The sequence below is a fragment of the Miniopterus schreibersii genome (genome assembly GCF_964146895.1).
Source record: "Miniopterus schreibersii genome assembly, chromosome: X".
Taxonomy (NCBI): domain Eukaryota; kingdom Metazoa; phylum Chordata; class Mammalia; order Chiroptera; family Miniopteridae; genus Miniopterus; species Miniopterus schreibersii.
The window spans coordinates 94956060-94983873 of NC_138104.1; the positions used below are offsets into that span (position 1 = coordinate 94956060).

Genomic DNA, 27814 nt, shown 5'->3' on the forward strand with positions numbered 1-27814 from the left:
TTGGTGTGGTGCTGAACTTGAAAGAGGAAAAAAGACATCACTTTAGGCAAGCTTAAGAAAATAAAAAGAAACTCCCTGTCCTGTTCAGTGTGAAACCTTGTCTTCAGTACAAAAATAACTACCCAGAATCCCTTCCTTGCTTATAATATGGACGGACAAAAATCTATTATTGGCCCAGTTTTGACAGCCAAACTGAGGTTAGTCAACTGAGACAAATATCCCACCTTCACCTATGGAGTCCAGATAATGAGCTCAGTGTTTCATGAACCACAAACCATCCTTCATCCATAGGGCCACATTTTCATTGAAGAACACTAGACTATCTGGTCACCACTGCCCCCTGCTATCATTCTGTCAACAGCTCATTCCCTCACTTCCCTTTTTCCCTCTGGTTTCCCTGGCCTTGAGATTCCCCTGGCCCCACTGCTGGGGGTATGGGTTCAGTCACCATCCAGACACACATTTCCAAGCCTGCATCTCCAGCCCTGATTCTTCACACTCCTCCCATTCCCAATATGCATGCCCTTGGCTATTTGCCAATACCAAAACAAACTGAAGCTTCTAGCCTCTGCCATGTTTAATCTAATTTAAGAAGAGCAGCAATGATCATCTTCCTCATGAGTCATCTTAATCACTTTCATGGACAGGCAGTAGCTCCCTATACTCACCCCTGAATCACATCATCTGATTCCCTTGCGTTAAACTTGCCACCTAACACCTCCCACAGGACTTTCCTACCCTTGCGCCCCCATCCATGATCACCACACCCAGGGCTTGAACTATGATTCAAGACTTTGCTTAGATTCATTTCCTCTCTCAAGCCTTTCCATTAAATTCCACTTGGCTCTGATCACAAGTGCCAGTCCATCAATAAGATCTCCCCTGGTGCCCGGCCGGGTGTGGCTCAGCGGTTGAGCATCGACCTAGGATCCAGGCGATGGGGTTCGATTCCCGGTCAGGACACATGCTCAGGTTGCGGGCTCGATCAATGACTCTCTCATCATTGATGTTTCTATCTCTCTCTCCCTCTCCTTTCCTCTCTCTGAGATCAATAAAGATATATTAAAAAAAAAAAAAAAAAGATTAAAAAAAAAATCTCCCCTAGTGCACACATCTCTCTCGCTGGGATTGCTCAAATGCACACTTCCATGGCTGTGTTTACAATGAGTTATCTGTGCTCGACGAGGCTGTCCTGCCTCCCCAGGGAAGCTTTAGAAGTTTCCCTAGGACTATTTGTCCCACTAACTTTGAATGTCCCCAGTGACCTGGGCTGTAAGAAATGGAGGTGAGCATTATTATCATGCCAAAAATTCATGTACCACAGATTTTTCAAGGCAAAGACACAGAGGGCTGGATGGCAGACAGCTGCCCCCTTTTTCTAAATGCTTCAGTGCCCTTAGCTTCTCCCTCCTCACCCTGCACAGGAGAAGCTTCATGTATCTTACAAACATTGTCCTGGCTTTGTCTGAATCACTGCCTCAGAGACTGTCCACTCCTCCCTCTACTCAGGCTCACAGGCCCAGGTTGGAGCCCTCTGGCCTCGAAGCTGTTTTCAGCTCTCTGCCAGCTACCTCCCTCCACTCCGTGGATTTGTCACTTCATTTAGCCTCTTGACAATTCCCAGTCTTGCCTCAGCCCAGCTGTTTTTAGTTCCCTTTTTGGTCTAAATCCCTGGCTCAGGGCAAGGCCTTCCCCGATGTATCAAAGCTTCAGTCCAAATTAGAGCTCTGGGTCTACTATTTGCCTGGGAAGGGAATCCAGACAGCCTTTAGATGAGGCCTAGAGGTACAGTCTTTGACTCCAGAACATCTGTAGTGGCCCTCGCATAGTCTTCAAAGGTGACGTGCAGGAATGAACTTTTTGTGCTGCAAGCAGGAATTTGGAGAGAGGTACACATAGACATTACTGCTGCTGAGAGAAAGACTAATTCTTCCTCACCCTTATCCATTATCCCAACTCCACACCTCAACACCCCACCATCACTTCACCAAACACAAAACCAAGCAACACTTGAAGTCCCATGAACTTTAGGAATTTTACCAACTTGTTATAAAAGACTACCAACCCATATACAAGTGTTTCTTGACAAAAGCTTTTTTTTCCACTACAAGGTATCCCAACAAGCAGATCTCACTATATTTGTTCTCTCTGGGTATAGGGATTTTACATTTTGGTTCTTCTAGAAGAAAAGTTATTCTATGAACAAAGTTAACCATTTAGGATTTCTCACTCTCCCTTAAGTTTGTTCTTATATCTTTTTGTCTCCACCATTAGCCTGAAAGAATTTAAGGTGACTTACATAGAACACAGTATATGACACAATGATATTCATTAAAGCATAGCAAGAAAAGAATGAAAAAATAGGGCTGGGTACAAAGTAGTACCAGAAAGGCAGTGAAAAATGCTCACCCTATATACTTCTACATCAAATTTGTGTATCCAGTATGGCAGAACAGACTTCTCTAAGTCCCTATCTTATGTCAGACTGACCCTGAGTGGCAATGGCGTGAAGAGTAGATTAGATTAAAAATCACCTTCCACTCAAACCAAATCAGTAAGGATTCATTAAATAACTATTTTTCTATTGGAGACATAGAGTAGTTTCTCTTGGAAAATATAGTCAGAGAGTCTTTGGCCATAGCTGAGCAGCGTATGTACACTGAATGGGCTTCAACCAGAGAGGGAGAAGGAATGAAGAGCTCTTCTTTCTGTCACAGTTCTTCTTCCTGTTACTTTCCAGAGGGGATGCTATTAGTTATACCTTGGACCCAAAGGGCAATGTCGCAGAATGCTATTTTATATACATTTTTTCATTCAGGACATACTGCCTTTAAAAGAAAGAAAATTTTAAAAAATAGATTTTAGATTAAGTCTTACCTCAGCTATCTTAATTTCCAATCTAAGCACCGACTTCATGTCATGCTCCGCTCGGGAGCTATTAGCTCCCAAAAGTACGGCAGTATCCACCATGAACTTGTAAAGGGCATCCCGATACTGTAAAAGATGAAGAAGCAAGTGACCATGACAACGGTCTGTCAGAAAATATGTTTCAGAGACATACAGAGCAGAAGCAGCAGGTGGAAATAAATGCCCTTCATTTTCACTTGTACTCAAAGTATGGTACAGGCATTATGCAATACCACCCACCCACCTACCACTTTGGGAGAAAGAAGAGTGATAGCTACTTGGATACTGTTTCCATGAGAGACAGAGATGTCCAGCCACCAAGAATCAAGAGAATTAGTTTTGTAGCAACCAACAATATCATGGATACATGAAACATCTCCAAATGAGCCCAGAATAGAAAGTTAAAGGTCAGGCTTCTCTTTCCAGGCAAGAGAGGCTTTAATAAAATAATGGGCTAGAGCTGTTGCTAAAAGCAGGAGGCATGATACATAAAGACTAGTATGAACAGTGATTTATTCTCTTCCAGCTCCATTTAGCCACCTTCACACTAAAAAAGAAAAGACCAGCAACTATGTCTTTTCAGTTTTGTATAGTTTTTACAGAGTTCTCCTCACCACCTCAGGGAAAAAAGAAGGGAGAGATGAGAGAAATGATGAAGCAAAACTGAGCAAAGAGCAAATACAGAATTTCCTCCCTGCATGTTCATAAACCCATTTTCATGATACTTATATATCACTGGAGGGGAGAACCTTATTTTGTGGGAATTGAGGAATCTCACTGGGGTCACTTCTTTCAGATATACTTATAAGTTGTCAATATACTAGGTATTAAATAATCTTACAGTTATGTTATTGGAATAAGACTTCCTGACATACATCTTGAATCTGTAAGCTATTCTTACTGTGTTTATGATGTTGGGACCTATATACAGTGCTTGGCATATAGCAGGCCCTTCATAAATATTTGTTGAATCAGTAAGCAAGCTCTGCAAATAAACTTAATTAGAAGCAGTGTTTTGCAATTCCCAGTTCGATTAAAAAACCATTTAATCAATCAATAAATGTGCAAGATGTCTTGCTAGGCATTCTTGTGCATATGGGTGGAGTACAGATGAAAAATTAAATAATGTTTAAGTCTGATTTCCCAGTGTGTGATCTGGTTCTCAGTGTGTGAGGAAGATAAACATGTAATTACTAACTGTAACATTAGAGAGACCAAAATAAGTTCCTTAATAAAGATGCTAAGTGCTTGGAAACCCAAGAGCTGGAGAATTCCAGCCTGGAGAAATCAGGACATAGTGTTTGAAGGAGACAGGTTCAGGAGTAGTGAGGAGACCTCCTGAGAGGTGTACGAGCTGCCTTTGCTGGGATAAATAGATGGGACAGCAAAGGTGGTTTGGGATCAGGTCATGAAGAGGCCTTGAACTCCCTAGAAGGAATTTAGATCCTAGCTTGTGAGCAAAAGCATAATGGGAGCTGAACTTTGAGAAGAGAACTGATCAAGTGGTACTACAGAGGCAACAAAGGGAATAAAGAGGATGGAAGGAATGAAGGGAGGAAGGTGACTGAAAGGCTACCTACTGTAATCAAACCAAGTTACCAAGGACCTGACCTAGAGCAATAAGAATAGAAAGGAGGGACCAGGTGAAAGAGAGACTTTGAAGGCAGCATCCACAGGACTTGACTGATTGGTTATAGGGGGAGAAGATTTCAAGCATGTTTGCTGGTAGGGTGGTGACTCCAGCAGAAACAGAGGTGCCTCCAGACTGACAAAAGTTATTCTATCCACTTTCACCCTGGCTGGGTGGCTCAGTTGGCTGGAGCGTTGTCCCATACAAAAAAAGGTTGTGTGTTAGAGATTTCTGGTTAGAGCACATACCTAGGTTGTGGATTCAGTCCCTGAGCTGGGCTCACACAGCAGGCAACCAATCAATATTTCTCTCTCACATTGATGTTTCTTTCTCTCTCCCTTCCTCTCTCTCTGTAAAATCAATAAAATATAAATAAAAACATATATTTGGGTGAGGATTAAAAATTTTTTAAGTTCATTCCATTCATTTCAAGAAGGAAAACTTGCCAACCTTCTTTGATGACTGCCCTCAGCCAAAAGATTGCCTAGGATCTTGGCTACCTTCCTGCCCTCCAGAGCCTTCTAGATAGAGGGTTTAGTATCAGCAAAGGAATGGGGACTTACAATTGTGAGCCAGCACTTCCCAGTCTAAGTTCCTACAGTCTCACACTGGGCCAGAAACCAGAGAGCTCCCTGATCTAAGGGACCCTGGGTCTGAGGCTCCTTTGGAAGTTCAACCAAGTTTCCAAAATGAATTGAAAGTGTTAAGAATGAATCAGCTTTAATCCAGTATCAGAAAAAAATCTAGGTTTCCAAGTCAACCCAACAAGTCTAACCTGATTGATCCCATCTGGTTCTCATTAATCTGGGGTACCTATTAAGGAAAGGGATTCCTAGGCCCCACTTCAAGTCAACTAAATTTGACTCTCCAGGGCTGTGGCCCAAGAATCAGACATTTCATAGAAGCTTCCTAGGTGATTCTTAAGCAGTGCAATTTGAGAATCATTGTTTGACAGGGTATCCCTCCCCACACGCTACTTCTGTAGTGTGGAGCGAGCTCTCTGCAGGAATGGCTGCAAGTTTATTTCTTGGTTACTTCATCATTTGGGTGTGCTGACTCCCCAGTTCCATCATGAGGGCACTGAGCACAGGGACTTGCACAGCCTTGATGCCTAGACTTTCAGAAGAAAGAGAGTGCCATTTATGTATCTGAATAAAAGGCTTTTGCTTCCTGCATTGGGAGCATGATCATCAAATAACCACACTGCTCGTTTCCGGTAAAGAGTCAAGAATTCTAGAACAACTTATGAACCCATCAACAGCCTGACAAGGTACAGAGTTGAACATGAGTAAAACTTACAGACTTAGCTTCTGTGCTATTGTCAAGGTAGTCTTCCCTCACAGCTAGCGAGAGCGTCGCTTGGTCCAGCTGTTGAAATAAAAACAAAATATTTTGCTTGCACCATAAATTGTTACGTACCCATGTTAACAAGAGTCATGAGATATGCAGCCCAGTCATATTTTGAGCTTGTGTTATCATTACAAAAACAATTCACTACACTCAGAGCTACAGGTATATAGACACTTCAGCAATGATAGATATTATAAAGTATCGGAAACCTGCCTCTGCCTCCCCAATTCATGGTTTCTACCCCCTTCAAGGTTCTATCAATACTAAATAGCATCAAAGCTATTTGAGTGGGAATAGCTCTTAGCGATTATCTGTCTTTCCCCCTTATTTGATGGGTGAAGCCAAAGGCCAGAGAAGTGATGTGACTTTTCCAAGATAACACAGTTGGGCAGAGGCTCAGAGGAGAATCATTGTTTCCTTTCACCAGATCCAGTTCTCCTCTCACTGCAGTATTTTGCAAAATGCCAATCTGGATGGAATTGATTAATCAGATTGTTCACCTCCCCACCCCTAAAATACTGTGTTGTAGTGATTTACTTTATTTGAAAGGAATCAAATGATAATTTTGAGAAATATTAGCAAATTTAGAACCCTCTCTGGAAAGTTTAGGATAGGTGATAAAAATACAAATAATAGAAAACAAAATAACTAGAATTATTATGGAAAAGAATAGCATAATTTCTTGGATTAAAACTTTCAGCACTTTAAAGGCAATCAAAGGGAAGACGATAGTTCTTTCAAAGAATGTGCTAGAACAACTAGACATCCATACACACACACACACACACACACACACACACAAATGAACCTCAACCCAGAGCTCACACCTCGCACGAAAATTAATTCAAAATGGATCACAGACTTAAATGTAAAACCTAAAAACTATAAACTTCTAGAAGGGAAAATCTTGTGACCTGGGGTTAGACAAAGAGTTCTTAGACACACCAAAATCACAATCCATAAAAGAAAAAATAAATTGGACTTCATCAACATTAAAAAGTTTTGCTCTATGAAAGAGAATGCAAATACAAGATACAGACAGGGAGAAAATATCTGAAAATCACATACAGGGTGGGGAAAAGTGGCTTACAGTTGTTCAAATAGAAAATAATACAATAATTAATAATAACAAGAATAAACTTTGTTCCACATATAACTGTAAACCTACTTTTGCCCCACCCTGTACATGACAAAAGATTTATATCCAGAGTATATAAAGAGCCCTCAAAACTCAACAAGAAAACAGCAACCCAATTTAAAAGTGGGCAAAAGATCTAACCAGACACTTCACTCATAAAGATATGCAGAGAGAAAATAAGCACATGAAAAGATGCTCAACATCACTCGTCATTAGGAAAAGGTAATTTAAATCGACAATAAAACACAACTACACATCTAATAGAATGGCAAAAAAAAAAAGGTAACACCAAGTTCAAGCGAGGATCTGAAAAACTGGATCACTCATATATTGTTAGTGGAAATGCAAAATGGCAGAGCCACTTTGGAAACCAATTTGACAGTTTCTTATAAAGTTAAACATACACTTACAGATGACCCAGCAATCCCACTCCTAGGTTTTTACTCAAAAGAAATGAAAACTTATGCCTATGCAAAACCTACAAAACTTCATTCATAATTGCCAAAAACTGGATGCAACCCAAACATTCTTCAGCTGGTGAATGGATAAACAAACTCTGGTACACAACGCAATACTACATAAAAAGAAATGAACTACTCATCCATACTATAACACAGGTGAAGTTGAACCACATTCTGAAAAAGAGAAAACTATAGGGACAGAGAACAGAGTTTGGGGGGGAGGAAACTGGTTGACTACAAAGGGGTAACACAAGGTAATTTTGGGGGGTGATGGAACTATTTTGTTTCTTGATTATGGTGGTGATTACATGACTCTGTATTTGTCAAAACTTATAGACACATGCATCACAAAAACCGAATTTAACTGCACGTAAATTTAAAAATGAAGTTTTTAAAAAGAACTTTCTCTAAATCTATGGTCATTTTTTCATGAATATCAACAAATGCCTAAAGACTAAATAAAGTAGATCCTAACCACAGATTTTCTAATTTAAATGTGATTCACACATTAAAAAATTAGGTCAAATTAACTATATAAAAACCTAAAAAAAATGCAAAGATTAGTAGTATCTTAATAAAAACTGGATCCCACATTCCCATATCATTAGTTTATACATTTTAGATTGTTTGGATCTATTTCTAGTTTCTTCTTCAACTTACTATAATCTCAAATATTTTCTTTTTTAATAATAAAATCTACATAGAGTCATAGTTTTCCATGAAAATCCCCTTCATACACAACAAATTCTACAAAGGCCAAGTTAAGTGTTAACAAAGTTATAAAAAATGCAAGGAAAAATATTGCTCTTGTTTAGGGGGGGGAAAGATGTTTCCATAAAATCTACTTTGCGTGCATTACTAAAATCCTCAAATTATTGTGTTCAATCTTCTTCTCTAATTGGCCTAAAACAACCAAGGCACAAGCTAGCCTAGCTTCATCATAATGCAATTCCCAATCTACCACTGTTTCTTCCAAAAATTAAGTAAGCCAGGACCACAAAACACAATATTATGATTAAGATGTTTTGGCTTTCAATTAGATTTGGATCACTTGGAGAATCTTTTGATCTTCAGTCTCACAGGAAAGGAAATTGTGTAGACAATATTAAGAAAGCCAAAGCTTCCCTCTGATGAAATGAAGTTTAATCCACCTATTGTAAAAGTCTCAATGATTCAAGTGAAGTTACCGGACCTTTTTTAAACCTTCAGATTGTTTTGGTTTCTAGGGAACACTTTAAATGCACAAAACAGATTGAATAAAGTCTGTCGACTAAACCTCATTAGAAACAAAGTCTTGAGGCAAAAGGCTTTCTCAAGAGGCCAGCATTAGGACGCTGTGTTATTAGAATTTTTCATTCTTTTGTCTGAACATAGCAAGTTGAAAATAAAATATGTATGCAGGAAACCTAACACACGGAACTGAAATATGAATGTTTTTCTCCAACTGCAATAAACCTCAGGTTAGGAAACGAACCGACAAAAAGAAACGTCTGACAAGTTATGATCTAGGAAAGGACGAAGAAATTGCATAAACTTCGTTTCCGAGAGAGCCTGTCCTTGCTGTCCTTTTGGAGTTTGCTGGAGTCAGGCAACTGCAGGCCACTGAATGACGATGACTTTAAGTTACTGTCTCAGTCACACACTGAGACACCCTGGCCTTCGGAACTCAGGATCACATACATGGAAGCCTTTCACTGTCCCTTACATCCTCATTCCTGTTATCCCCGCACATGCGGAAACCCAAGCATGTGTAACAAGACAAGTTTTGGGGCACCAACTTCTGTTGTTTCCAGTGTGTTTCTGCCACTTAAGCCTATGGCAAATCCTGTACCATTTCATCACAGGGGAAAAGGAAGTCTAAGTACATTGAGGGAGGAGAGCTTGAGGTAAAAGAGACTTCTCCTAGGGCAAAAAGAGGATCTCCTAGGCAGCCAAAGAAGTCAAAGTTTCTCCTGTACAGAGGGACTAGTCAATGTCCTTAGAGAGTGGCAGGATCTGAGAGAGAAGAGGCCCAAGGCCCCAGCCGCAGAGACACACACTTGAAGGGCAACATGGACTGTGGTAGCGGGGCTTTTTTCAGAAACAGATACTGAGAAACAGATAACTGATGATTGGAGGGTCTCCCAGTACCCAAGGAGAAGGCTGAGAAATGGGGCAACCAGGAGGTAGGGAAGTGTCTAGGCCGGTTCAATTTCCCACTAAAAGGTGGGGTAGGAGGTCAGTCAGTGATGAGGTTGACTAAAGAAAATGCCTATTTCTCACATCTGAATCTGAGATCTAGTAGTATGTTGGGTACAAAAATTGGAGAGAAATATTCTCCAAATGGTTCTGACCAGTTGCCTGGTCATGCTCTAAAAGAGGGCCTGTCGTGTGCTACTGTGTACCAGTATCGTCCTATAAACTGTCACCAAATTAATCTTATTTAAACCTCACATCAACAGTGAAAAGTAAATTCTAACTCACCCTTCATTACACAAGGGGAAATGAGACTCAGAGGGGTGAAAGAACTTGTACACAGATATTCAGCGAGTAAATCATAAAGCCAAACCATGGACCTCAATCTCTTGAACACCAAAGTCTACTTTCTTCCATGATACCATAAACCTAAAAGGTGCTCCGGGGGCCCCAAATATCAATTTGATTTTTTACAGATGGCCAATAGACACATGAAAAAATGCTCAGTGTCACTAATCATCAGAGAGACACAAATTAATATCACACCTGCCAGAATGGCTACTGTCAATAAATCAACAAGTGCTGCCATCTTGGCAAAGGAGAGCAGGAGTAAGTATACGAGTGCCTACTTATACTTGCAGAATATTCTAACACTAAAAATTCAGGGTTTCTAGGATCAGTTTAACTGAATAGTGAGTATGCAAGGCAAGCTGTTAAATATCAGTTACCATGTTCCTCTATTCCCCATGTTTCCTATAAGCTGGTATTAAAACTAGAGACTTGATTAGATCAAGTTCATTTTTTCTTTTCTTTTGGCAAGTCATTGGTGAAGGTGTATGCTTCCCACTGCATAGTATCAGGAGGCACATAATACCTGGTTGCCCAGAGTTAGCAATGCTACCATTGATATTTGGGTTCATTTGATGTTAGCCTGATCTCTCTTGAATTTCCCTATCAACCATTCACCTAAAGATTTCAGCAGCTATTAAGGATAACTGCCTTGATTGTTTGTTTCATTAAGAATTTTTTAAAATGATAACTTTTTAATTCTATTATTTCTCTGACATTTTTTAAGCTGTGATTCTCCAATAACAAGAATTTTCCCTCAGAATGTTGTAGATTAAAATACACATATCACCCGGCCGAGCGTGGCTCAGCGGTTGAGCATTGACCTAGGATCTAGGAGATCATGGTTCGATTCCTGGTCAGGGCACATGCCCGGGTTGCGGGTTCGATCCCCAGTAGGGGGCGTGCAGGAAGCAGCCGATCAATGACTCTCTCTCATCATTGATGTTTCTATCTCTCTCTCTCCCTTCCTCTCTCTGAAATCAATAAAGATATATTTTTAAAAACAGACATATCAACCAAACGCACATGTGATTCCTATCCAGAAAGAAAATCAAAGACAAAGTATTTAAATTTTTCAAAGGACATGTTTGAGACAATCAGGAAAACTTAAAATTAACTGGGTATTAAATGTCAATAATGGAATTATGATTACTTTTTGGTTGTGATAAGAGTCCTTTCCATTAAACACTGAAGTATTTACCAATGCAATGATATTATATTTTTGGATTTGCTATAAAATGCTCCAGCCTCTTCCCAAAAAGGAGGAGTTTAGATAAAACAAGAACAGCCAAAAGTTGCTGGCTGTTGAAGCTGGGTTCATAAGTACATGAAAGTTTGTTGTACTATCCTTTTTACTTTTGTGTGTATTATTTTCCATAATAAAATGTTTAAAGAAATAAATTCAGTATTTTAACCAGGTCCAGAAATAGGTGAAAAATGAAATGGTTGCCATTTGCAATTACTTATCTGTGTGTGAATCAAGATTTTCTATCACTCAATAGAGTGTATGAACTTAAACTTAAGTTAGAAAGATAGTCTTCTGCTTACTTGAAAACACCACTTAAGGTGTTTGGAAAAATATCATAATAGTTCTGAAATAAAAATGATGGTTTTAAAACCTGCTCTGTTTGTTTTTTAAAGAGAGTAATCTATTGACACTAAACAGAAGTCAGTTGGACCATTAGCATCATTATGTCTTGCACAGCCTGTCTTGCCCTGATAGTATTAGAATATGTCTCAGTGCCATGTTGTTCTATCACCCAACATAGAAATAACAGCTGTCTCTGGAACTAAAAATTTCCTCGAGTAGATGAGGATTCTTTCAGTGACTGAATATTTTTTATTAAGACTTCCACTGTCTAAACTACAGATGGGCAAACTACAGCCTGCAGGCCAGCCAGCCACACACCCACTCATGTCTACAGCTCTTTCCCAGGTACAACAGTAGAATTGAGTAGTTGAGACAGAGATCATATGGCTCACACTGCTTAAAATATTTACATCTGGTCCTTTCCAGAAAAAATCTGACAGCCCCTTGGTATAAATAAAAAAATTAACTCCAGAGTATGGATTTTTTTAAATTGACATATCAGGAGAGGGTAACATAGTCTTATACTTCTATGATTTGAATATCAATATGTCATTAATATTTTCTAGCTCAACAAAGGACAGAATTAAAGGGGGGAATCAGTGGTTCAATAAAATTTTCATTATTCGTCAAAGTAACAGAAAACAAAAAGAAATAGTAGAATCAAAACACAAACATTTTGAGAAATGTTATTTGAAGTCTTGCCAAACTCTTTCATTGATGAATCTTTCATTGTTGGTAGTTTTCTGACAGCCTCCTGAGTTTACTAATGTAATAGTCTATATCAAAGTATGTCTGCACGGTCCATTCCTTTACAAAAGGGATACTTACTCTCCCGATAGAAAATGCAAGCCAACCACTTAGAACAAGTTTCACTTTATCTTATGAAAGGAAGGGGGAGAGATTCAGACTGAACTTGACAATGAAATTTTAGGCGTGTACACAAGAAGACATTAGCAATGGAGGAACAAGGAATCATGGCATGCGTTCTTTCCTTTGTCAGGGGAATGAGAAGGTGGGGGGAAAGAATAGAGTTCAGAAAGTCTTTGCACAATAATATTGTAATAACTACGTATGGTGCCAGGTGGGTACTAGACTTACTGAAGGATCACTTTGCAAATTATATAAATGTCTAACCAGTATGCTGTTCACCTGAAACTAATATAATATTGAATGTCAGTAATTAAAAAAAAAAAAGAACAGGCTAAATGAAAAGAAGAAAGTCTTTGCAGCTTTCTTCCCACTGGAATTTAGGGCCCCACATATGCTTAGAGTAGGTATTTGAGGGCCAGATCACAGGTCACTTGAAACTCACTCACTGGCTTCCTGAAAGGCTGATAAAACTGGTTTGTTTATGATTTACATTCTGCAAATTTGTGAAGGGGGTAATACTCTAGATCCTAATGTTTAACAGAATTTTTACCTTATCATTTCACTAAGGTGGTATGAGTCTCTTTTCCTAGGAAGCAACCCAAAAAAGCTAACCTTGGACTGAACAAATGGATGACAAAGTTCTCACTATACCTTCAAGATGTGTTCATTAGATGCCTTGTCATCAGGGGACACATATAAACGGATGAATACAGAATTGCTGTAATGACCACGAAACGTTGCAAGTGTATGCAGAAGGCTGAACTTTCTCTCTGACCAAATCCCTTCAGGACCGATATTGGACTCGAGCACAGGCCAGCGAAAAGGTGAATGCCGCAGGATATGTAGCAATGGCTTGGCATCTGCTTTTTCGATCGCTTCTGAAAGGGTGCAAATATGAAGGGAGAGTGAGAATTGCAAACTGGATTACCTTACCAAGCTAGAATGCGAGGGTAACTTCTCACGAGAAAATTCCCATAAGGCCCCAAGTTAACATTTCAGCTGCTACAGAGACCTGCAGTAGACTAAGCATAACCAGAGACAGCTACCTATGACTCACACTGCAATATCACTGCCTAAACCTGGTGTTCTTGCCAGGAGAGCTGAGTAGGGAATCTGCTGTATATTCCCTACAATAAAAGATGGGCTTACTACACTAACCCCAGGCAATGAGCAATGTTAAGCTGATTATACTCTGCAATGCTAAGGAACAACCCTAGCTAAAGGAAACTGTTCAATAAAACCAATCACTCCCCAGTAAAAGTGAGTTAATGCTTCATACTCTTTCATCATCTTTTATTAGCATCTTCTAGCTCACCAAATAATACCCCAAATCCTAAACAAGTTAACACACTTCTCAGAGGCACTGGCTTCTTCCTACAGTGGCCTTAAAAAAGCAGACCAGAGAATGACAAGTGTCTCTTTTAACTCCAATCAGACCCAAGATACTGAGACATGCCTAAGACACCCAACAAGATGACTCTTGGGCTGATGGGCAAGCAGGAGGAGCCTGGACTGCCTGGGGATCCAGATTTCTCTAGGTCCCAGTAGCTTCTTAGGGGACACAGCAACACTCCCAAGTGCCTTCCCTCCCAGGCTCCTTCTTGGACCAGACCTGGCCTCTGGATTCGTTTCTGTACCACATACAGGGGGGGTTGCCCTTACAACCCTACCCAGGTTTCTCATGGGTAATTGATACCCAAAGAATCCAAGCCATAGAAATAGAATTATTTTCTCCATCAAGCCAGCAAGAGAACATTAAGACAGGGCTAGTGACAACCCAGTTTTTGAGAGTTGTTCCTTTCCTTAAACAAAACATTTAAACGTTAATAGAATTCTTAGTTCTCGTTTTCCTTAAACAATCTCTTTATTTATTTATTTTAAATATATCTTTATTGATTTCAGAGAGGAAAGGAGGGGGGAGGGAGGGAGGGAGAGAGAGAGAGAGAGAAACATCAATGATGAGAGAGTCATCATTGAAAGGCTGCCTCCTACGCGCCCCCTGCTGGGGATCGAGCCCAAAACCCTGCACGTGCCCTGACCGGGAATCAAACCCCGATTGCCTGGATCCTAGGTCAATGCTCAACCTCTAAGCCACGCCCGGCCGGGCTAAACAATCTCTTTAAACATTAAAAGAGCTCTGAAGAATGGGGGTGGTAAGTATTTTATTTATTTCTCTTTGTTACTCACTCTCATTCATGCACGATGAATAAAGGATTTTGGCTTTCTGTACGGCTTCGGTGTCCCGTCTTCTACTGATTGATTTCTCCAACAGTGCTAGGAGGTTAAGAAAGGATTCATTAGTGTCTGCCCACATGTGGTGCTGAGTGGGAGGTCATCTGATAATCACAGTCTCAGCCTCCAGAAAATTAAATGTAAAGACAGACAACCCTAGAAAAGGCGCTACTATAAAAGATATGCAGACAGCAGAACCAATTCCAAGTTGCTTGAGGTTCAAATAAAAACAATTTAACATTCTTTTCTCAAAAGTTCTCCTAACTCAAAGAAACCAAAAGTTCAATTTCCAACTGAGATGGGACCTTCTGCAGGGGTTAATGTTTTCTGCCACCTACACACAAAAAAACAGAATTCATTTATTCAAGAACCAAAAATAACTGAATTCTGTTCCTTGTTTCTGCACCAAGTAATATTCTCAACGGAGGCAATTTCATCAGGGTCGTGTTTCTTAAGATTTCTTCATAGTCTAGCCTCTCAGGGAGGTCACCTGGAAGAAATTTCCCATTAGAAGTTTTATTCAATGTTGTATAAACATGCTGTGGACATGGAAGAAGTTGTTTAGACAGGAAATGGAGAGGCGAGATTGGAAAGCCTACCCAAATTGCCTGAAAATGTGCCCATTTACACATTCGGAGTCCTGGCCATTTAAATGAGGCCATGTGTATAAAATGGTTGCCAGCATAGACATAAGTCTGCCTGGAAAATGATTTTCTATTTATAAAATCACTGATGCTATTGTTTGAAGGTGGAAAATGACAGTTGTTACTATTTCAAGGAAAGCCAGAATTCAATAAAAACCACCCTCCCTCGCAAAGACCACCTTGGTTATACTTGAGAGTGTCAATTTACCAACATGAAGCCAAGATGAAGAATCCCAATACAGTGCCGTGGCACTGCCTCCATCGAGCTGTGTCAAGCTCTGTTGTCAGGGCATTTGGGGGTTATTTTTGAAACAACCTAGCAGCCTCCAAATGACAGTACAACACATGCTCCTACAGTACTTTGAATAGCTTCAAAATGCAATGTACAGTGCTAATCAAATTAATAAATGATTATATATTCTCAAAGGGGAATCTACTTCTAAACTAGAAGTTCTACATTTCAAAAAAAAAGCAATCCAGAGCTCCTGTCCAACTTTTTAAAATACCTGTAAATTAAACAAGTTCGTGTAACTACATAGATTCAAATAAAATAAATTGAGTTCAATATGGGCATTTTCAATGACTTCAACTTGTATAGTGCTTCTTTCTTGTGTATTACAGAGCAATAAAAGCAGGATAACTAGCCCCAATGATAAAGAAAGGAGATTTTTTTAAAATAAACAGCAAGTTCTAAAACCATACCCACATACATTTCTATTCAAATCAGATCATGTGCCTTTCTGCCATACTGCTTCCATAGTTATTGACTGGATTGTTGGGGAGACGCATTTGGAAGTAAATAATCCAAATTTCATTTAAAGATGTGATATTATTCCAATGCTATAAACAATCCAAAGGCTACAAACGTGAAGGTCCCGAGGACCAAAACAAGCCAGGGCAGCAAAAGAACTCAAAGTATTAAATATCTACCTGAGTGTACACCGAGGCACCCTGTATCACAAGAAGGAAAAAAGAAGACATGCATATGCTAAGTAGGGTAATCCCAAAATCCTAACCATGCACAAATACCAATAATTTGTGTATGTCAAAATTCTGTACCAGAATTTGTCTTTTAAAACAAATGCAGCTACCGCAGGTTGTCTTAGCCTTTCCCATCTCCTCTTTCTCTTCATACCCAAGCAGGCAAGAGAGCACTGATATGCAGGCAATGATGTGGCCATCAGTCAGCAGCATCCACTTTCTCTATCTCCATATTTGAATTAGTGGTAAGAGAAATAAAATCTAGCCTAGGGAGTCATTATTGAGCAGAAAACAAAGCATACCTATCAAAGGCAATTGCTCAGGTTATTAAAATGTCCCTAAAGCATAGAGAACGACTCATGGGTCACCCACACAAGGCCATTCCTATCATAATCTGTGTTGTTTCTTGGAAGATTTCTCAGTCCTCCCCCAAGCCCACATGCAGATATTCCTATCCACATTACAATAGAAAAGGAAAACTCCAGTTCATAAAAGCCTATAGTGAAACAGATCTCAGGCTTTAAAACTGATTTCATTCAAAGTGTTCCTGATCATGAAATTTGAACATTACATGTATTATGTATTTTTTCTTCTCATTATGCTCAATCAAATACTTTTTTTTTTAAAGGCAATGCAACACACATGTCAAGGGGATGAGCTTTCAAACCATACAGACATGGGTTCCAGTTGCAGCTTGCTGATACTTTCCAGGGGGAACTTCAGCAAGTTATTTAATCTAAGCTTCAGTTTCTTCATCTGTAAATCTGGATAATAATAGTGCCTACCTCCCAGAGTTGTGGTGAGTATCAAACATTTCAATGCACAGAAAGTGCCCATTTGAATCCCTGGACACATGATAAGTGATCCATCAATGGTGGCTTAAACAGGATTACAGGCTGAGTCAGCTATACCCAAAATTGTAAAGTAATCAAGCTTGTTTCTAGTGCTTCCTTCCATAAATAGTTTTTCCTTCCCCTCTGTTAGGGTATTGTAGTCAAAGGCCCTATGCTAACCCAAGGCACTGCCACTTCGTGTAGGACGGTTCCACAAAATGAACCTGCTCTAACCACCTTGCAAAGCCCATGCTCTCACTCACTTCCTCTGCTTTCACAGTAGAGTCAGTGCTCCATGAGGAGGGATAATTTTTAGTCAGTGTTAACCTCTGAGAATATTTTGTTCCTCCTGGAAACAAGGCATTTTCTTTTGATGTAAACATTTTCAATGAAATTACAGAAAAGTACACCAATCATAATTTGCAGGGTTTTCACAAAGTAAACACACCCGCATGACCAACATTATAACCAGAATCCCAGAAACTCTTTGTGCTACCTTCCAGGCACTAACTCTAATCAAGACAACCAACATCCTCTTTTGTGAAGTTCTTAGTCAAGTCTATTTCCTATATTTCTATTGGGTAATCTACCTTTTATCGATTTGTAGAAGTTCTTTGTATATTCTATACACAAGTCCTTGGTTGAATATTTGTATTGCAAAATCTTCTCCCATTCCATAGACTTCATTTTCTTAATGGTATCATGTGATGAACTGTAATTCTTTATTTTAATGTAGCCCAATTTGCTCATTTTTTCCCATCTATGGTTAGCATATTGGGTGTCCTATTTAAGAACTCTTTGCCTGCTCTGAGGTCATTAAGATATTCTCTTATGTTTTCTCCTAGAATCCTTCTTGTTTCACATTTAGATCTATAGTCCACGTAAAATTTGTTTTTGCCTACGGAGTAGACAGCCATGCCTTTGCAACACAAGTCTGACTTCACAGATGATGAATCATGTGAGAATTTTAATAAAGAAGGTACTTTTCATCACTGGGCCTCAAATATCATCATCAAAAAATAATTTTGGTGCATAAATTTGGCATTAACAATGACTATTTCCTACTAGATCAAGTACTCTTTGGGGCAGGGGCTGGGTCACATTCATCTTTGAACACCCAGGCCTAATGCTTGGCACTGCTGATGTTCAATGCACGTTTGCCGAGCTGAAATCCTTACAAGGCAAGTCTGAGAGAGCTTTTTAGCACACTGAAAAGGAACTGGGAGAAGTGAGACTGACTTTTTCTTTTTTATTTTATTTCTTTACTGTTGAAAGTATTACAGATGTCCCCCTTTTTCCCTGCACTGATCCCCTCCACCCGGCATCTCCTCCCCATCCCCCCCAGGCCTTCTCCACACTATTGTCTGTGTCCACAGGTCATGTATATACGAAACTAAGTTCTTTGATTAATCTCTGCCCCCCCACGCCCCACCCCCACCTTCCCTCTGAGATCCCTCAGTCTGCTCCATGGTTTTATGTCTCTGTACCTATCTTGTTCATCAGTTCATTTTGTTCATTAGATTCCCCATGAGTGAGATCATGTGATACTTGTCTTTCTCTGGCTGGCTTATTTCTTTTTATAATCAGAAATGTCTTGATTATGCTAACATCTATAATCTCCTATTCTCACATTCTATTCCCTGTATCATTCAATGAAATTCAAGAGGCCATCTGTTTTCACGAACACCAGGTTTTTTAACTTGTTTTTAATTTATTGGGGTGACAATGGTTAATAAAATTATATAGGTTTCAGGTGTACAATTCTATAGTACATCATCTGTATTGTACTGTGTTCACCACCCCAAGTCAATTTTCCTTCCATCACCATTTATCCCCCCTTTACCCTCTTCTACCTCCCCCACCCCACTTTCCCTCTGGCAATCACCATACTGTTTGTTGTCTATCTTTAAGATTTGGGGGGGTGTTTAGTTTTTTTGTGTGCTTGTGTGTTTTCTGCTAATCCCTTCACCTTTTTCACCCAGCCCCGTTTTGTTTTACCAATGGTCTCAGCTTAATCATCCACTTCTACTTCTCTGCTGGAGGGGGTAGGGGGATTTCTTAGATAATGTTTGACTTCCTCAAGCTGAGGAGCCAGATAGGACTATCAGTTCTATTCACTCAATTCAATTCTCTTGCTCAGACAGTCCCTTTATTTAGAGCTCTGCAACAGGAAGAGGGAATTCCCAAGGAAAATGAGACTCCTGAGGACTTGGCACTCCCATGGTAAGTCAAGAGCTCGAGACAGCCATTTGAAGTTTCTGCAATAATTAGCACCTTATCAACTAATACTATTTTCAAAAACTCTACATGTATAGTGTTTTAGGCCTTTGAGCAAACACCTACCAAGAACCTCAAGGTTGAGCTGAAGCCATTTTAAGGAGATGGTTCAAGATAACAGGAATTCTTTCAACACACGCTCCTTTGTGTTTTTTCCCTGACCCTGCACTCCTATGTACCTGTTCTAAAGGGAATCTTCTGCCTACTTGCTGAGAGACAAATGTTGGGGCTGCCTGTCTGACTTGCTTAACAGAAACAGTAATTGCAATCTAAAACATTCATGTCAAACGTCATCAAGGTGAATCCTCAACTTAAGGTACATTATGCCAACATCTCTCCCTTAGAAATCAGGGGGAGTGTCCTCTTAATTCTAGTGAGAGAAAGAACACAAAAAATAACAAGTTTGGAAAACCAAATCTATATTTTAAGGAAGGGTACGCCCTTCTACACCTACATAATGAACAGAATGTTCTCTAGACATATATATTTTTTTAAACCTATCATATCATGGCCTGGTTTCTTCTTTGGTGGTACTTAAAAACCACCTTCGGATGGTCCCTGGTTGAATGTCTCCTCTAATCTTACTATGTTTAGTCCTTGTTGATTTTCCAGGCTACAGACTTCAATTTGGTTTCCAGGCTCCTCAGTTTATTTACTGTAGTGAAAAATTTCATTTTTCTAACTTACACATGCAGGGTATTAAACTCGTATGCAGTTAAACCCGGAGACTCTAGATCAGTTTGCAAAGCCCATTGTTATTCTCATTAAAAAATAAAATTCAAGTTAACTAAGTCATGGTCTGTGGATCCCATAACCCTCATGTTTTCACCTGAATTGTGTGACACTCAACTCTGCAGTTCCTAGGCCCCATAGCCAGTCAAGCATGGGATTAACTGAGTCTGTTTGACACACTGAAAGGACAATAAAAGCTGATATTTCTCATTCTTCTGGAAATCTCCCACATAAGTATAAGGAGAGAAACTGTCAGAATTCTTTTCTCTGATCATTTTTTATGATCATCTTATAAATGATAACTGTTGGATGGCATCAGTTTAAGAAAAGGGAACAGAGATTATTTTAGGGGAATCAAAAACCTCTAACTCATCAACCTAAATCATGGGTTACCAAATAATATAAAAATACCCCCTTTTAACACAAAAGACCACTTTGTCCATAATGAAATCAATTTTATAAAACTGTCAGATACTACAAAAGTCTAATAGAAAGTAACTCTTTTATTATGTACACTTATAAGAGAAGTTATAAGGATTATATTTATCAGGGTTACACTTCAAAATAATTTAAATTAAATTTTAACATGACTGTTTGATAGCATATTATTACAATGAATCTGCCAATATATTTTAACTCATAAAATTAGCCTTTTTACTTAGATAATTTGTATTTTAGCAGATAATTCACTGTAAGGCCTATCCTGAACTTAAAGTCATTAAAATCTACCTTCAGGTTTTTTTCCTATAGTAAAAACCCTAATTATATATTTTTTCCTGCCTGTTTCTAACATCTTAACATTACAAGGAAAAGACCATGTATGGTAAATACCCCCTGCAGTGGTCCTTCCTGAGCAGTCCTCAGATATCCAAGGACCCAATGGTGACAGCATTCATTTATTAAGTACCTACTCTGAGCCAGGTGTATGACCTCAATTAATCCCCGACCAACCCTAAGAGGCATGTATTTAACCCCATTCTATAGGTGAGAAACCTGTAAGAGCTTATCCAAGGAAACAGCTAGCAAAGGTTAGAGCTTGGATTTGGACCCAGGTCTCTAACTTCTGTTCATTCCACTTGCAGGTAGCCAGTAAAATTCTACAAGCTGCTTTCCTGTGTGAAAACTGAGCACCCAGTGGCTAAACCAGAGGCAGCGCTGCCCTCATGGACTTTCTTGACAGATATCACAATCATATCTGGAAAAAAGGTCTTCCCTGGTTACATAGAGACTTGTTTCTGCAGTGATGGAGTGACTCTGTGCTGAGCCATCTAATCCCTTTGCCCTGTCACCCTATTTGTGACCAGAGACACACATTCCTGAGGCACCTAGCTACAGGTGGAAGGCCTAGTAAAATTAGAACAGAACAAAGTTAGCTGGTCCCTAAGGCTGGACTTCACATTTTGCCCTAGTCCAAACCAGTGGATTCCAAACTTGAGCATGCGGCATCAGTATCATTGAAAGAGCTTGTTAAAACACAGTATTAGTTTTCCATCAGTGTCTGATTCAGTAGATCTGGGTAAGGCCCAGGAATTTGCATTTCTAACAAATTCCTAGGTAATGCCAATGCTGCAGGTTGAGGGAACACACTTTGAGAACCCCTTCTTTAAACCAACAGTACTCACCAGCCCTCTTTTCCCCTCCAACTTTATCGAGGTATAGTTGACAATTATCACCAGTCCTTTCTCATGTCTGTGATCCCCAGATCAGATTCCCTCCTCCCCCATTCTCCACCCAAGCCACGGTCAAATAAGGAGCTTTTGTCCTTTCTTTGCTACTTTCACTCTGCAGCTCCATTTTTGTTCAATGCCAACATTCTTCAAGGAGATCACTACTTTGTTTTATTCTGGAACACTCTCCTTACATTGGCCCATTTAGGTCTAAGTTAGTTCCTCAGTTCTGAAAAACACAGCTTTAAAAAGTTCCCTTCTTTTTTATTAAAATTATTGGGGTGACACTGGTTAATAACATTGTATGTTTCAGGTGTGCAATTCTATAATACATCATCTGTATTGTACTGTGTGTTCAACACCCCAGGTCAAGTCTCCTTCCATAACCTTTTATCCCCCCTTTACCCTCTTTTAACTCCCCCCACCTCCTCTTCCTTCTGGCAATCACCATACTGTTGTCTGTGTCTATGAGTTTGGTTAGTTCGATTATTGCTTTCAAAAATGATGAAATACTGCCATTTGTAACAACATGGACAGATCTTGAGAGTATTGTGCTAAGTAAAATAAGTCAGATAGAAAAGGACAAGAACCATATGATCTCACTCATATGTGGGATATAAAAAGTTCATTACCTTCCTCAAAGATAAAATGCAATAGGGATTTGAGATGATGGTCGATTCACTGGTTCAAGAGGGAGGGAAAATCAGCATTATGCCAGGAAGACTCCTAAAGTGAAGAAAACAACAACACAGGGCAGCTATTTTCAACTCCAGCTTATACCACACCCTATGAGGAGGAAGAGTGGGATAAATACTGCATCCCTGAAATCCTAAAAAATCTGAGCTGCAGACTTCACAATTCCTCCCCTCATCTGTGACTGTGGCATCAAAATACTGTAAACACAGGTTTAAAAAGCCACTTCCCAACTAACCCCTGTTTTCACTCCCACCTTCCATGAGGAGGTGAGAGCAGCAGAGGTTCTATTCTTGGCTGTTCAAACCACAGTGTGTGGTGAAAGGATGCTGTCCCTCTAAAACTGGGCTTCTGACAATGAGGGATTAAGAGCTGGGCTCTCTTTCCTTCTCTGTCCATGACCCTCTCCCTCCAGAAGAGGGGAAGCAGTAGCACCTCTGGTGCAAGTGAAGGATTCAAGGGGGAAAGGGCCAGGGGCCAGAGCTAATTTCTGCACCCACTGGCTCCCGCTGTGGCTCCCCTAAAGCCTTCTGCTGTGTGTCCAGGGGTACGTGGCAAAGCACCTTTCTAAGTTCAAGAAAACCAGGAGCTACAGAGGTGATACAATGACCCTCGTTGCTGAACTAGGGAGAAAAGGATACCCAATAATGCTTGGGGATTTCTGTAGCAAGGAAGACAAACTCTACCTTTGTCTGGATCCCAAGCTAGAGAACAGAACAGCATGATGGGGCCTTCTGAACTGGTCTCCATACATCAACTCCCTCCTCCAAGCCATTCCCCACAGGCAGTCGGTATGCTCTGGAAAAACGCATCACTCACCAAGCCCCTCAACATGACATTTACAAATGGCTTCCCATTGCCCAAGGACAGAGGCTAAAATCTTTACATGACCTGCAAGGCCTGCCTACTCTGGCCCCTCCTTTCTCTTCAGTTTTATCTTTTGTCCCTTTTCCCTTCCAACTCTGAGCTCCAACACACTGGGCTTCTTGGGTTTCCTCAAAGGCACCATCTGGACAGAAGCTCTGCTCATGCAGCTCTTTCCGCCTGCGTTAAAATGGGAGACATTTGAAATGTTAGACCCATAATCTGTGGGGAACAAATTATATGGCTGGACTGGTTTGGGCAAGTCACATAATTTCCTTGACCTTCGCTTCCTCGGATGTAGGGCAAAGACAAAAATAAACACTGATGGCCGACATTACAGAATTAAAGTGAGGAATCATAGAGAAAACAAATGATATGCTAACAGAATAAAATTAGTAACAAAAACCATTTGGGTCTTGAGGAAGTGAATTTATGAATTCAGAATAGACATCAGGTAGTAGAAGCAGTTCGATCTGAAACTTAATCTAAATGGCCACTACAGGAAGTCTCTGGTTAGTGACACAGGTAAACTTGTGAGAACACTAGCACATGTGTGTGTGTGTGCATGTGCATGCTTCTCTCTCTCATAAATATGAGCTCCCATATTTATCTTAATTATTGATGAAAATAAAATTCCCTTCTCATTTCATAAATTAAAAGGTCCATGCATGTTTTAGAAAGTATCTTTCACAGTGCAAATATCAACACCAATAAGGCTTTCCAAACAAACATATCTTGCTTGTGACAAGCTATTATCTAACTAGCATATAATTAATTTTCCTGTTATGGGTAGTGCCTTTTTTAACATGAAATGTTCTCTTGACACTTTAAAGCAAATAGTCCTTCATTATTAATTCATTAAGCATTCACACAGATGCTATTAATCACAATGAACTAATGTGGTATTAATGGGTAGGTTATTAATCTGCAATTACATGCAGATTTCCTAATAAATTCAAGTTGCCCAAGTTTTTTGAGGAGGAAAGCAAGGGAAAATGAAATAAACAAATCTTTCCCAAAGCAAGTCAATGGAAGAAATATCTCTTCCTATACCATAAGACAAGACATAGAAAAGTCTTTCCATTTTACCCTAAGTAATCTTTGTATTTAAGCAATACAATGACATTTACAATATATAGGTCTTCATCAAAATAGTAATATAAACAGAGGAAAAACTAAGCTACATGTACTATGGGAAGGTGCTGAATTGTTTCAGTGATATACAGTGTCCTTCCCTAGATGTAGTAAGGCCCGGCTACTCAGTGTGTGGTCCCCATAACAGTACGGTGGGCATCACCTGAGAATTTGCTAGGAATGCAGATTCTCAGGTCCCTTCTCAGACCTACTGAATCAGAATCTGCATTTTAATAACATTACCAGGGGATTCGTATACACATTTAAAGTCAGGAAGAACTGTATATAGTACAGCTTTTGTAGCTGCAAGTTGGAGCAGAAGGAAGTAGGGAGTGTTGCTTATACACCACTGAATATTAAAGCCTGGGTATGCTGAGGAAGAAACATAACACAAATCTCAATGAAACTGTTTAAAGCACATACACAAGGTGGATGAGGCAAGCAGTTGGGGAGCCTGGATCATCAGAAATACAATTTACATACCACATTTTCTCAATTCTAAGAAGCACATTTGTTTCACATCTGAACATCTCTGAAATTGGAACCCATCTTAAAACTGTCAGCCAGGCACAGTCATGATGTAGTAGCCCACTGGCTGCCCATGCGTGAACCAATCTAGCAGTTCTTCCAGTTAGCACTTGAAATGAGTTGGTTGCATGGCTAGTAAATTGTCCCTTAAAATATCTGCAGAAGGATTTCACCACAGTTTGGCAATGAAATGAAAACTTACTGCACATCCAAAAAGTCAGTCACGGAGGAAAATCCCTGAAACAATTGGGAACACTTTTAAAAGAAGTGCTGAATCACTGCTATTGTCGATGGAAAGAGGACAATATTTTTTGAGAAAAGAGCACTGATGATGTGAAATCAAAAAAGACTGTGAACAGGTTTTAGGAATACCTTAACCAGTATCTTTTGCTTGCATATTCCATTTAAATTCTATTATTATATATGATAAAATTAATGTCTAAGTCTAAAAGAATCCTTTCAGATAGAGATTAAAGATGGTGGCCGATGGAGTGGAAGCTATACTCCCGGGACAAAACTGGAATTACAAAAGAATCCTTTCGATGAAAATAAAACAAAAATCTCAAAAAATCTCAAGTGATAAGAAAGCATTGTGTAATAGTTTAGTCTTTCTTAGCACACATGAAATAATGCTACATATTAAATTGGACAGTATTTTTTATTTGATGAAATATGGTATTAATTTACTTCAGGCTATAGATGACTCATCAGTGTTTGTGTGTTCTCTGGCTTAATTTTAAGTCAAATAAAGTAAACCAAGAAAACTGCATGTAACTATAGTGCTACCACTACAGAAGACCAAATCTTTTTCATTCTGGGAAATAATGTGTCCAGAATATTAAAGCTGTATTTGGATTTAAATCAAAGAAGGCATTATTAAAATTATTCCAAATGACTCCAAAAGCATTTTAAGGACAATGGAACCTCTGGGTGAGATGAGACCTTTGAATTCCTGAATATCGGGTCTCAAGACAGAAACACAAGTTTGGCCAAGTAGGAAGGTGGTGTGAGGCCTTTGGCAAGAGCAGCTTTGTGGGCGTCCTGCCACACCGTGGGCTGTGCAGCCTTTAGACCTCAGCTGGAGCCACAATTGCCTCCTTTCCTCACCCAGCACTTCCCACGCATTCCCCACTAAACATGTTTCATTTTGGCAACAACCTGCAGCTTTCAAACCCCAACTTCCTCTTCTCCACAGCTCAGAGGTTCCAGACTGACATCAATACCTGTGCCTTCAATTAAAATAATAGAATTTTTAAAAATCTTCACCCAAGGATATTTTTTCCATTGCTTTTTTAGAGAGAGTGGAAGAGGGGGTTAGGGGAGACAGAGAGATTGAGAGAGAGAGAGAGATTGAGAGAGAAAAGAAAACATCTGTGTGAGAGTGACAGGCCCAACTGGGGCTGGGGATCAAGCCTGCAACTGAGGCATGTGCCCCTGGCTAGAATCAAACCTGGGACCCTTCAGTCCATGGACTGACACTCTAACCACTGATCCAAACCGGCTAGGGCAAAATAATAGAATTTTCTGCCTTAATTTAGTTGTACTGGTGCATATCCAGACCAGTGTGTAGATTAAGGAGAAAAAAGAAATCTTTTCTTTTCTTATATTATCCTAGGACTTGGCCAAAACGTCAGCAAATGTAAATTGAGAGAAAGTAATAAATTAGCTAGGGCATTGCCTGGCATTCTTTAATGTCAACTAGGAAAGCATATTGTCACAGTTGTTTCTTTGAATGATTCTCTTTTCAGAAAACTCATAAAATCTTCTCCAGTGGGTGGTGGCTTCAGTTCTCTACCAGATTAGTTTTGGCATTGCCCTTGAATAGGTTCTCAAACTTGGCTACCTATTAGAATTGCATGGGGGAGGTGGTTTTTAAAAATCCAGACGCCCAGGCCACAGCCAGACCAATTACATCAGAACCTCTGAGGATGAGACTCGGGCATCTGTGTTTTTAAAGCTCCCCAGTGATTCCAATATGCAGTCGAGGTTAAGAAGCACTGCTCTAGAACTGCCCTGTCTGACACAGAAGCTAGTAGTCACACGGGGCTACTGAGAGCTTGAAATGCGGTTGGTCCACCAAGTGGTTGGTCCACGTGGAGATGTGATGCAAGTATAAGATGAGTATCAGATTTCAAAGACTTAGTAGGAAAGAAATAATGTAAAATGCCTTGTGAATAAGTTTTTTATATTGATTACATGAAATGACAATATTTTGGATATGTCAGGTTAGATAAAATAAATAATTTGACCTGTTTCCTTTTACTTTTTTAATGTGGCTATTAGAAAATATGTAAAATGACATGTAACTTGCATTTGTGACTCATATTACAAAGCTGTGTGGATCTAAATGAATTACATAACTTCTTTAAGCCTTAGCTTCCACAACTGCAAAATGGGGTTTTTACCAGGCCCTAAGGGTCAACCTGTGCGAATTTTAATCATAGCTCCATTACCTATTAGTTATGTAATCTTGGGCTGGTTATTGTACTGCTCCATGCCTTGATTTCCTCATTTGCAAAATGTGGGTAAATCTTACATACTTTAGGCTTATTGGGAGTTCAGTTTAGAGAGTTCAACAAATGGTAACTAAGGGTATTATTAAACAAGGTCATCTCTCTCTATAAAGTGCCTGTTCTGTTAGGTCCTTCTCTGTGTGATACACTCATTTACAAATTTTCTTTGGAATTTGCTAAAAGCTCACTTCACAGAGAGTAGAAACACCCCCATTAGTAGTAAATTAGGGAAGAAATGGGGACCCT

At 39.6% G+C, this 27814-nt stretch overlaps 1 protein-coding gene across 2 annotated transcripts in view; it reads right to left on the reverse strand.

Moving 5' to 3' along the window:
* PHEX (phosphate regulating endopeptidase X-linked) overlaps positions 1-27814 on the reverse strand; it is a 172500-nt gene that overhangs the window by 120020 nt on the left and 24666 nt on the right. For both annotated transcript variants that reach the window (XM_081125341.1, XM_081125342.1), the window contains 4 exons: positions 14658-14744; positions 13122-13348; positions 5837-5905; positions 2878-2994 (listed from right to left, as the gene is read on the reverse strand). In XM_081125341.1, coding sequence (XP_080981467.1) covers positions 2878-2994; positions 5837-5905; positions 13122-13348; positions 14658-14744 — 500 coding nt within the window. The remainder of the gene's footprint in view (positions 1-2877; positions 2995-5836; positions 5906-13121; positions 13349-14657; positions 14745-27814) is intronic.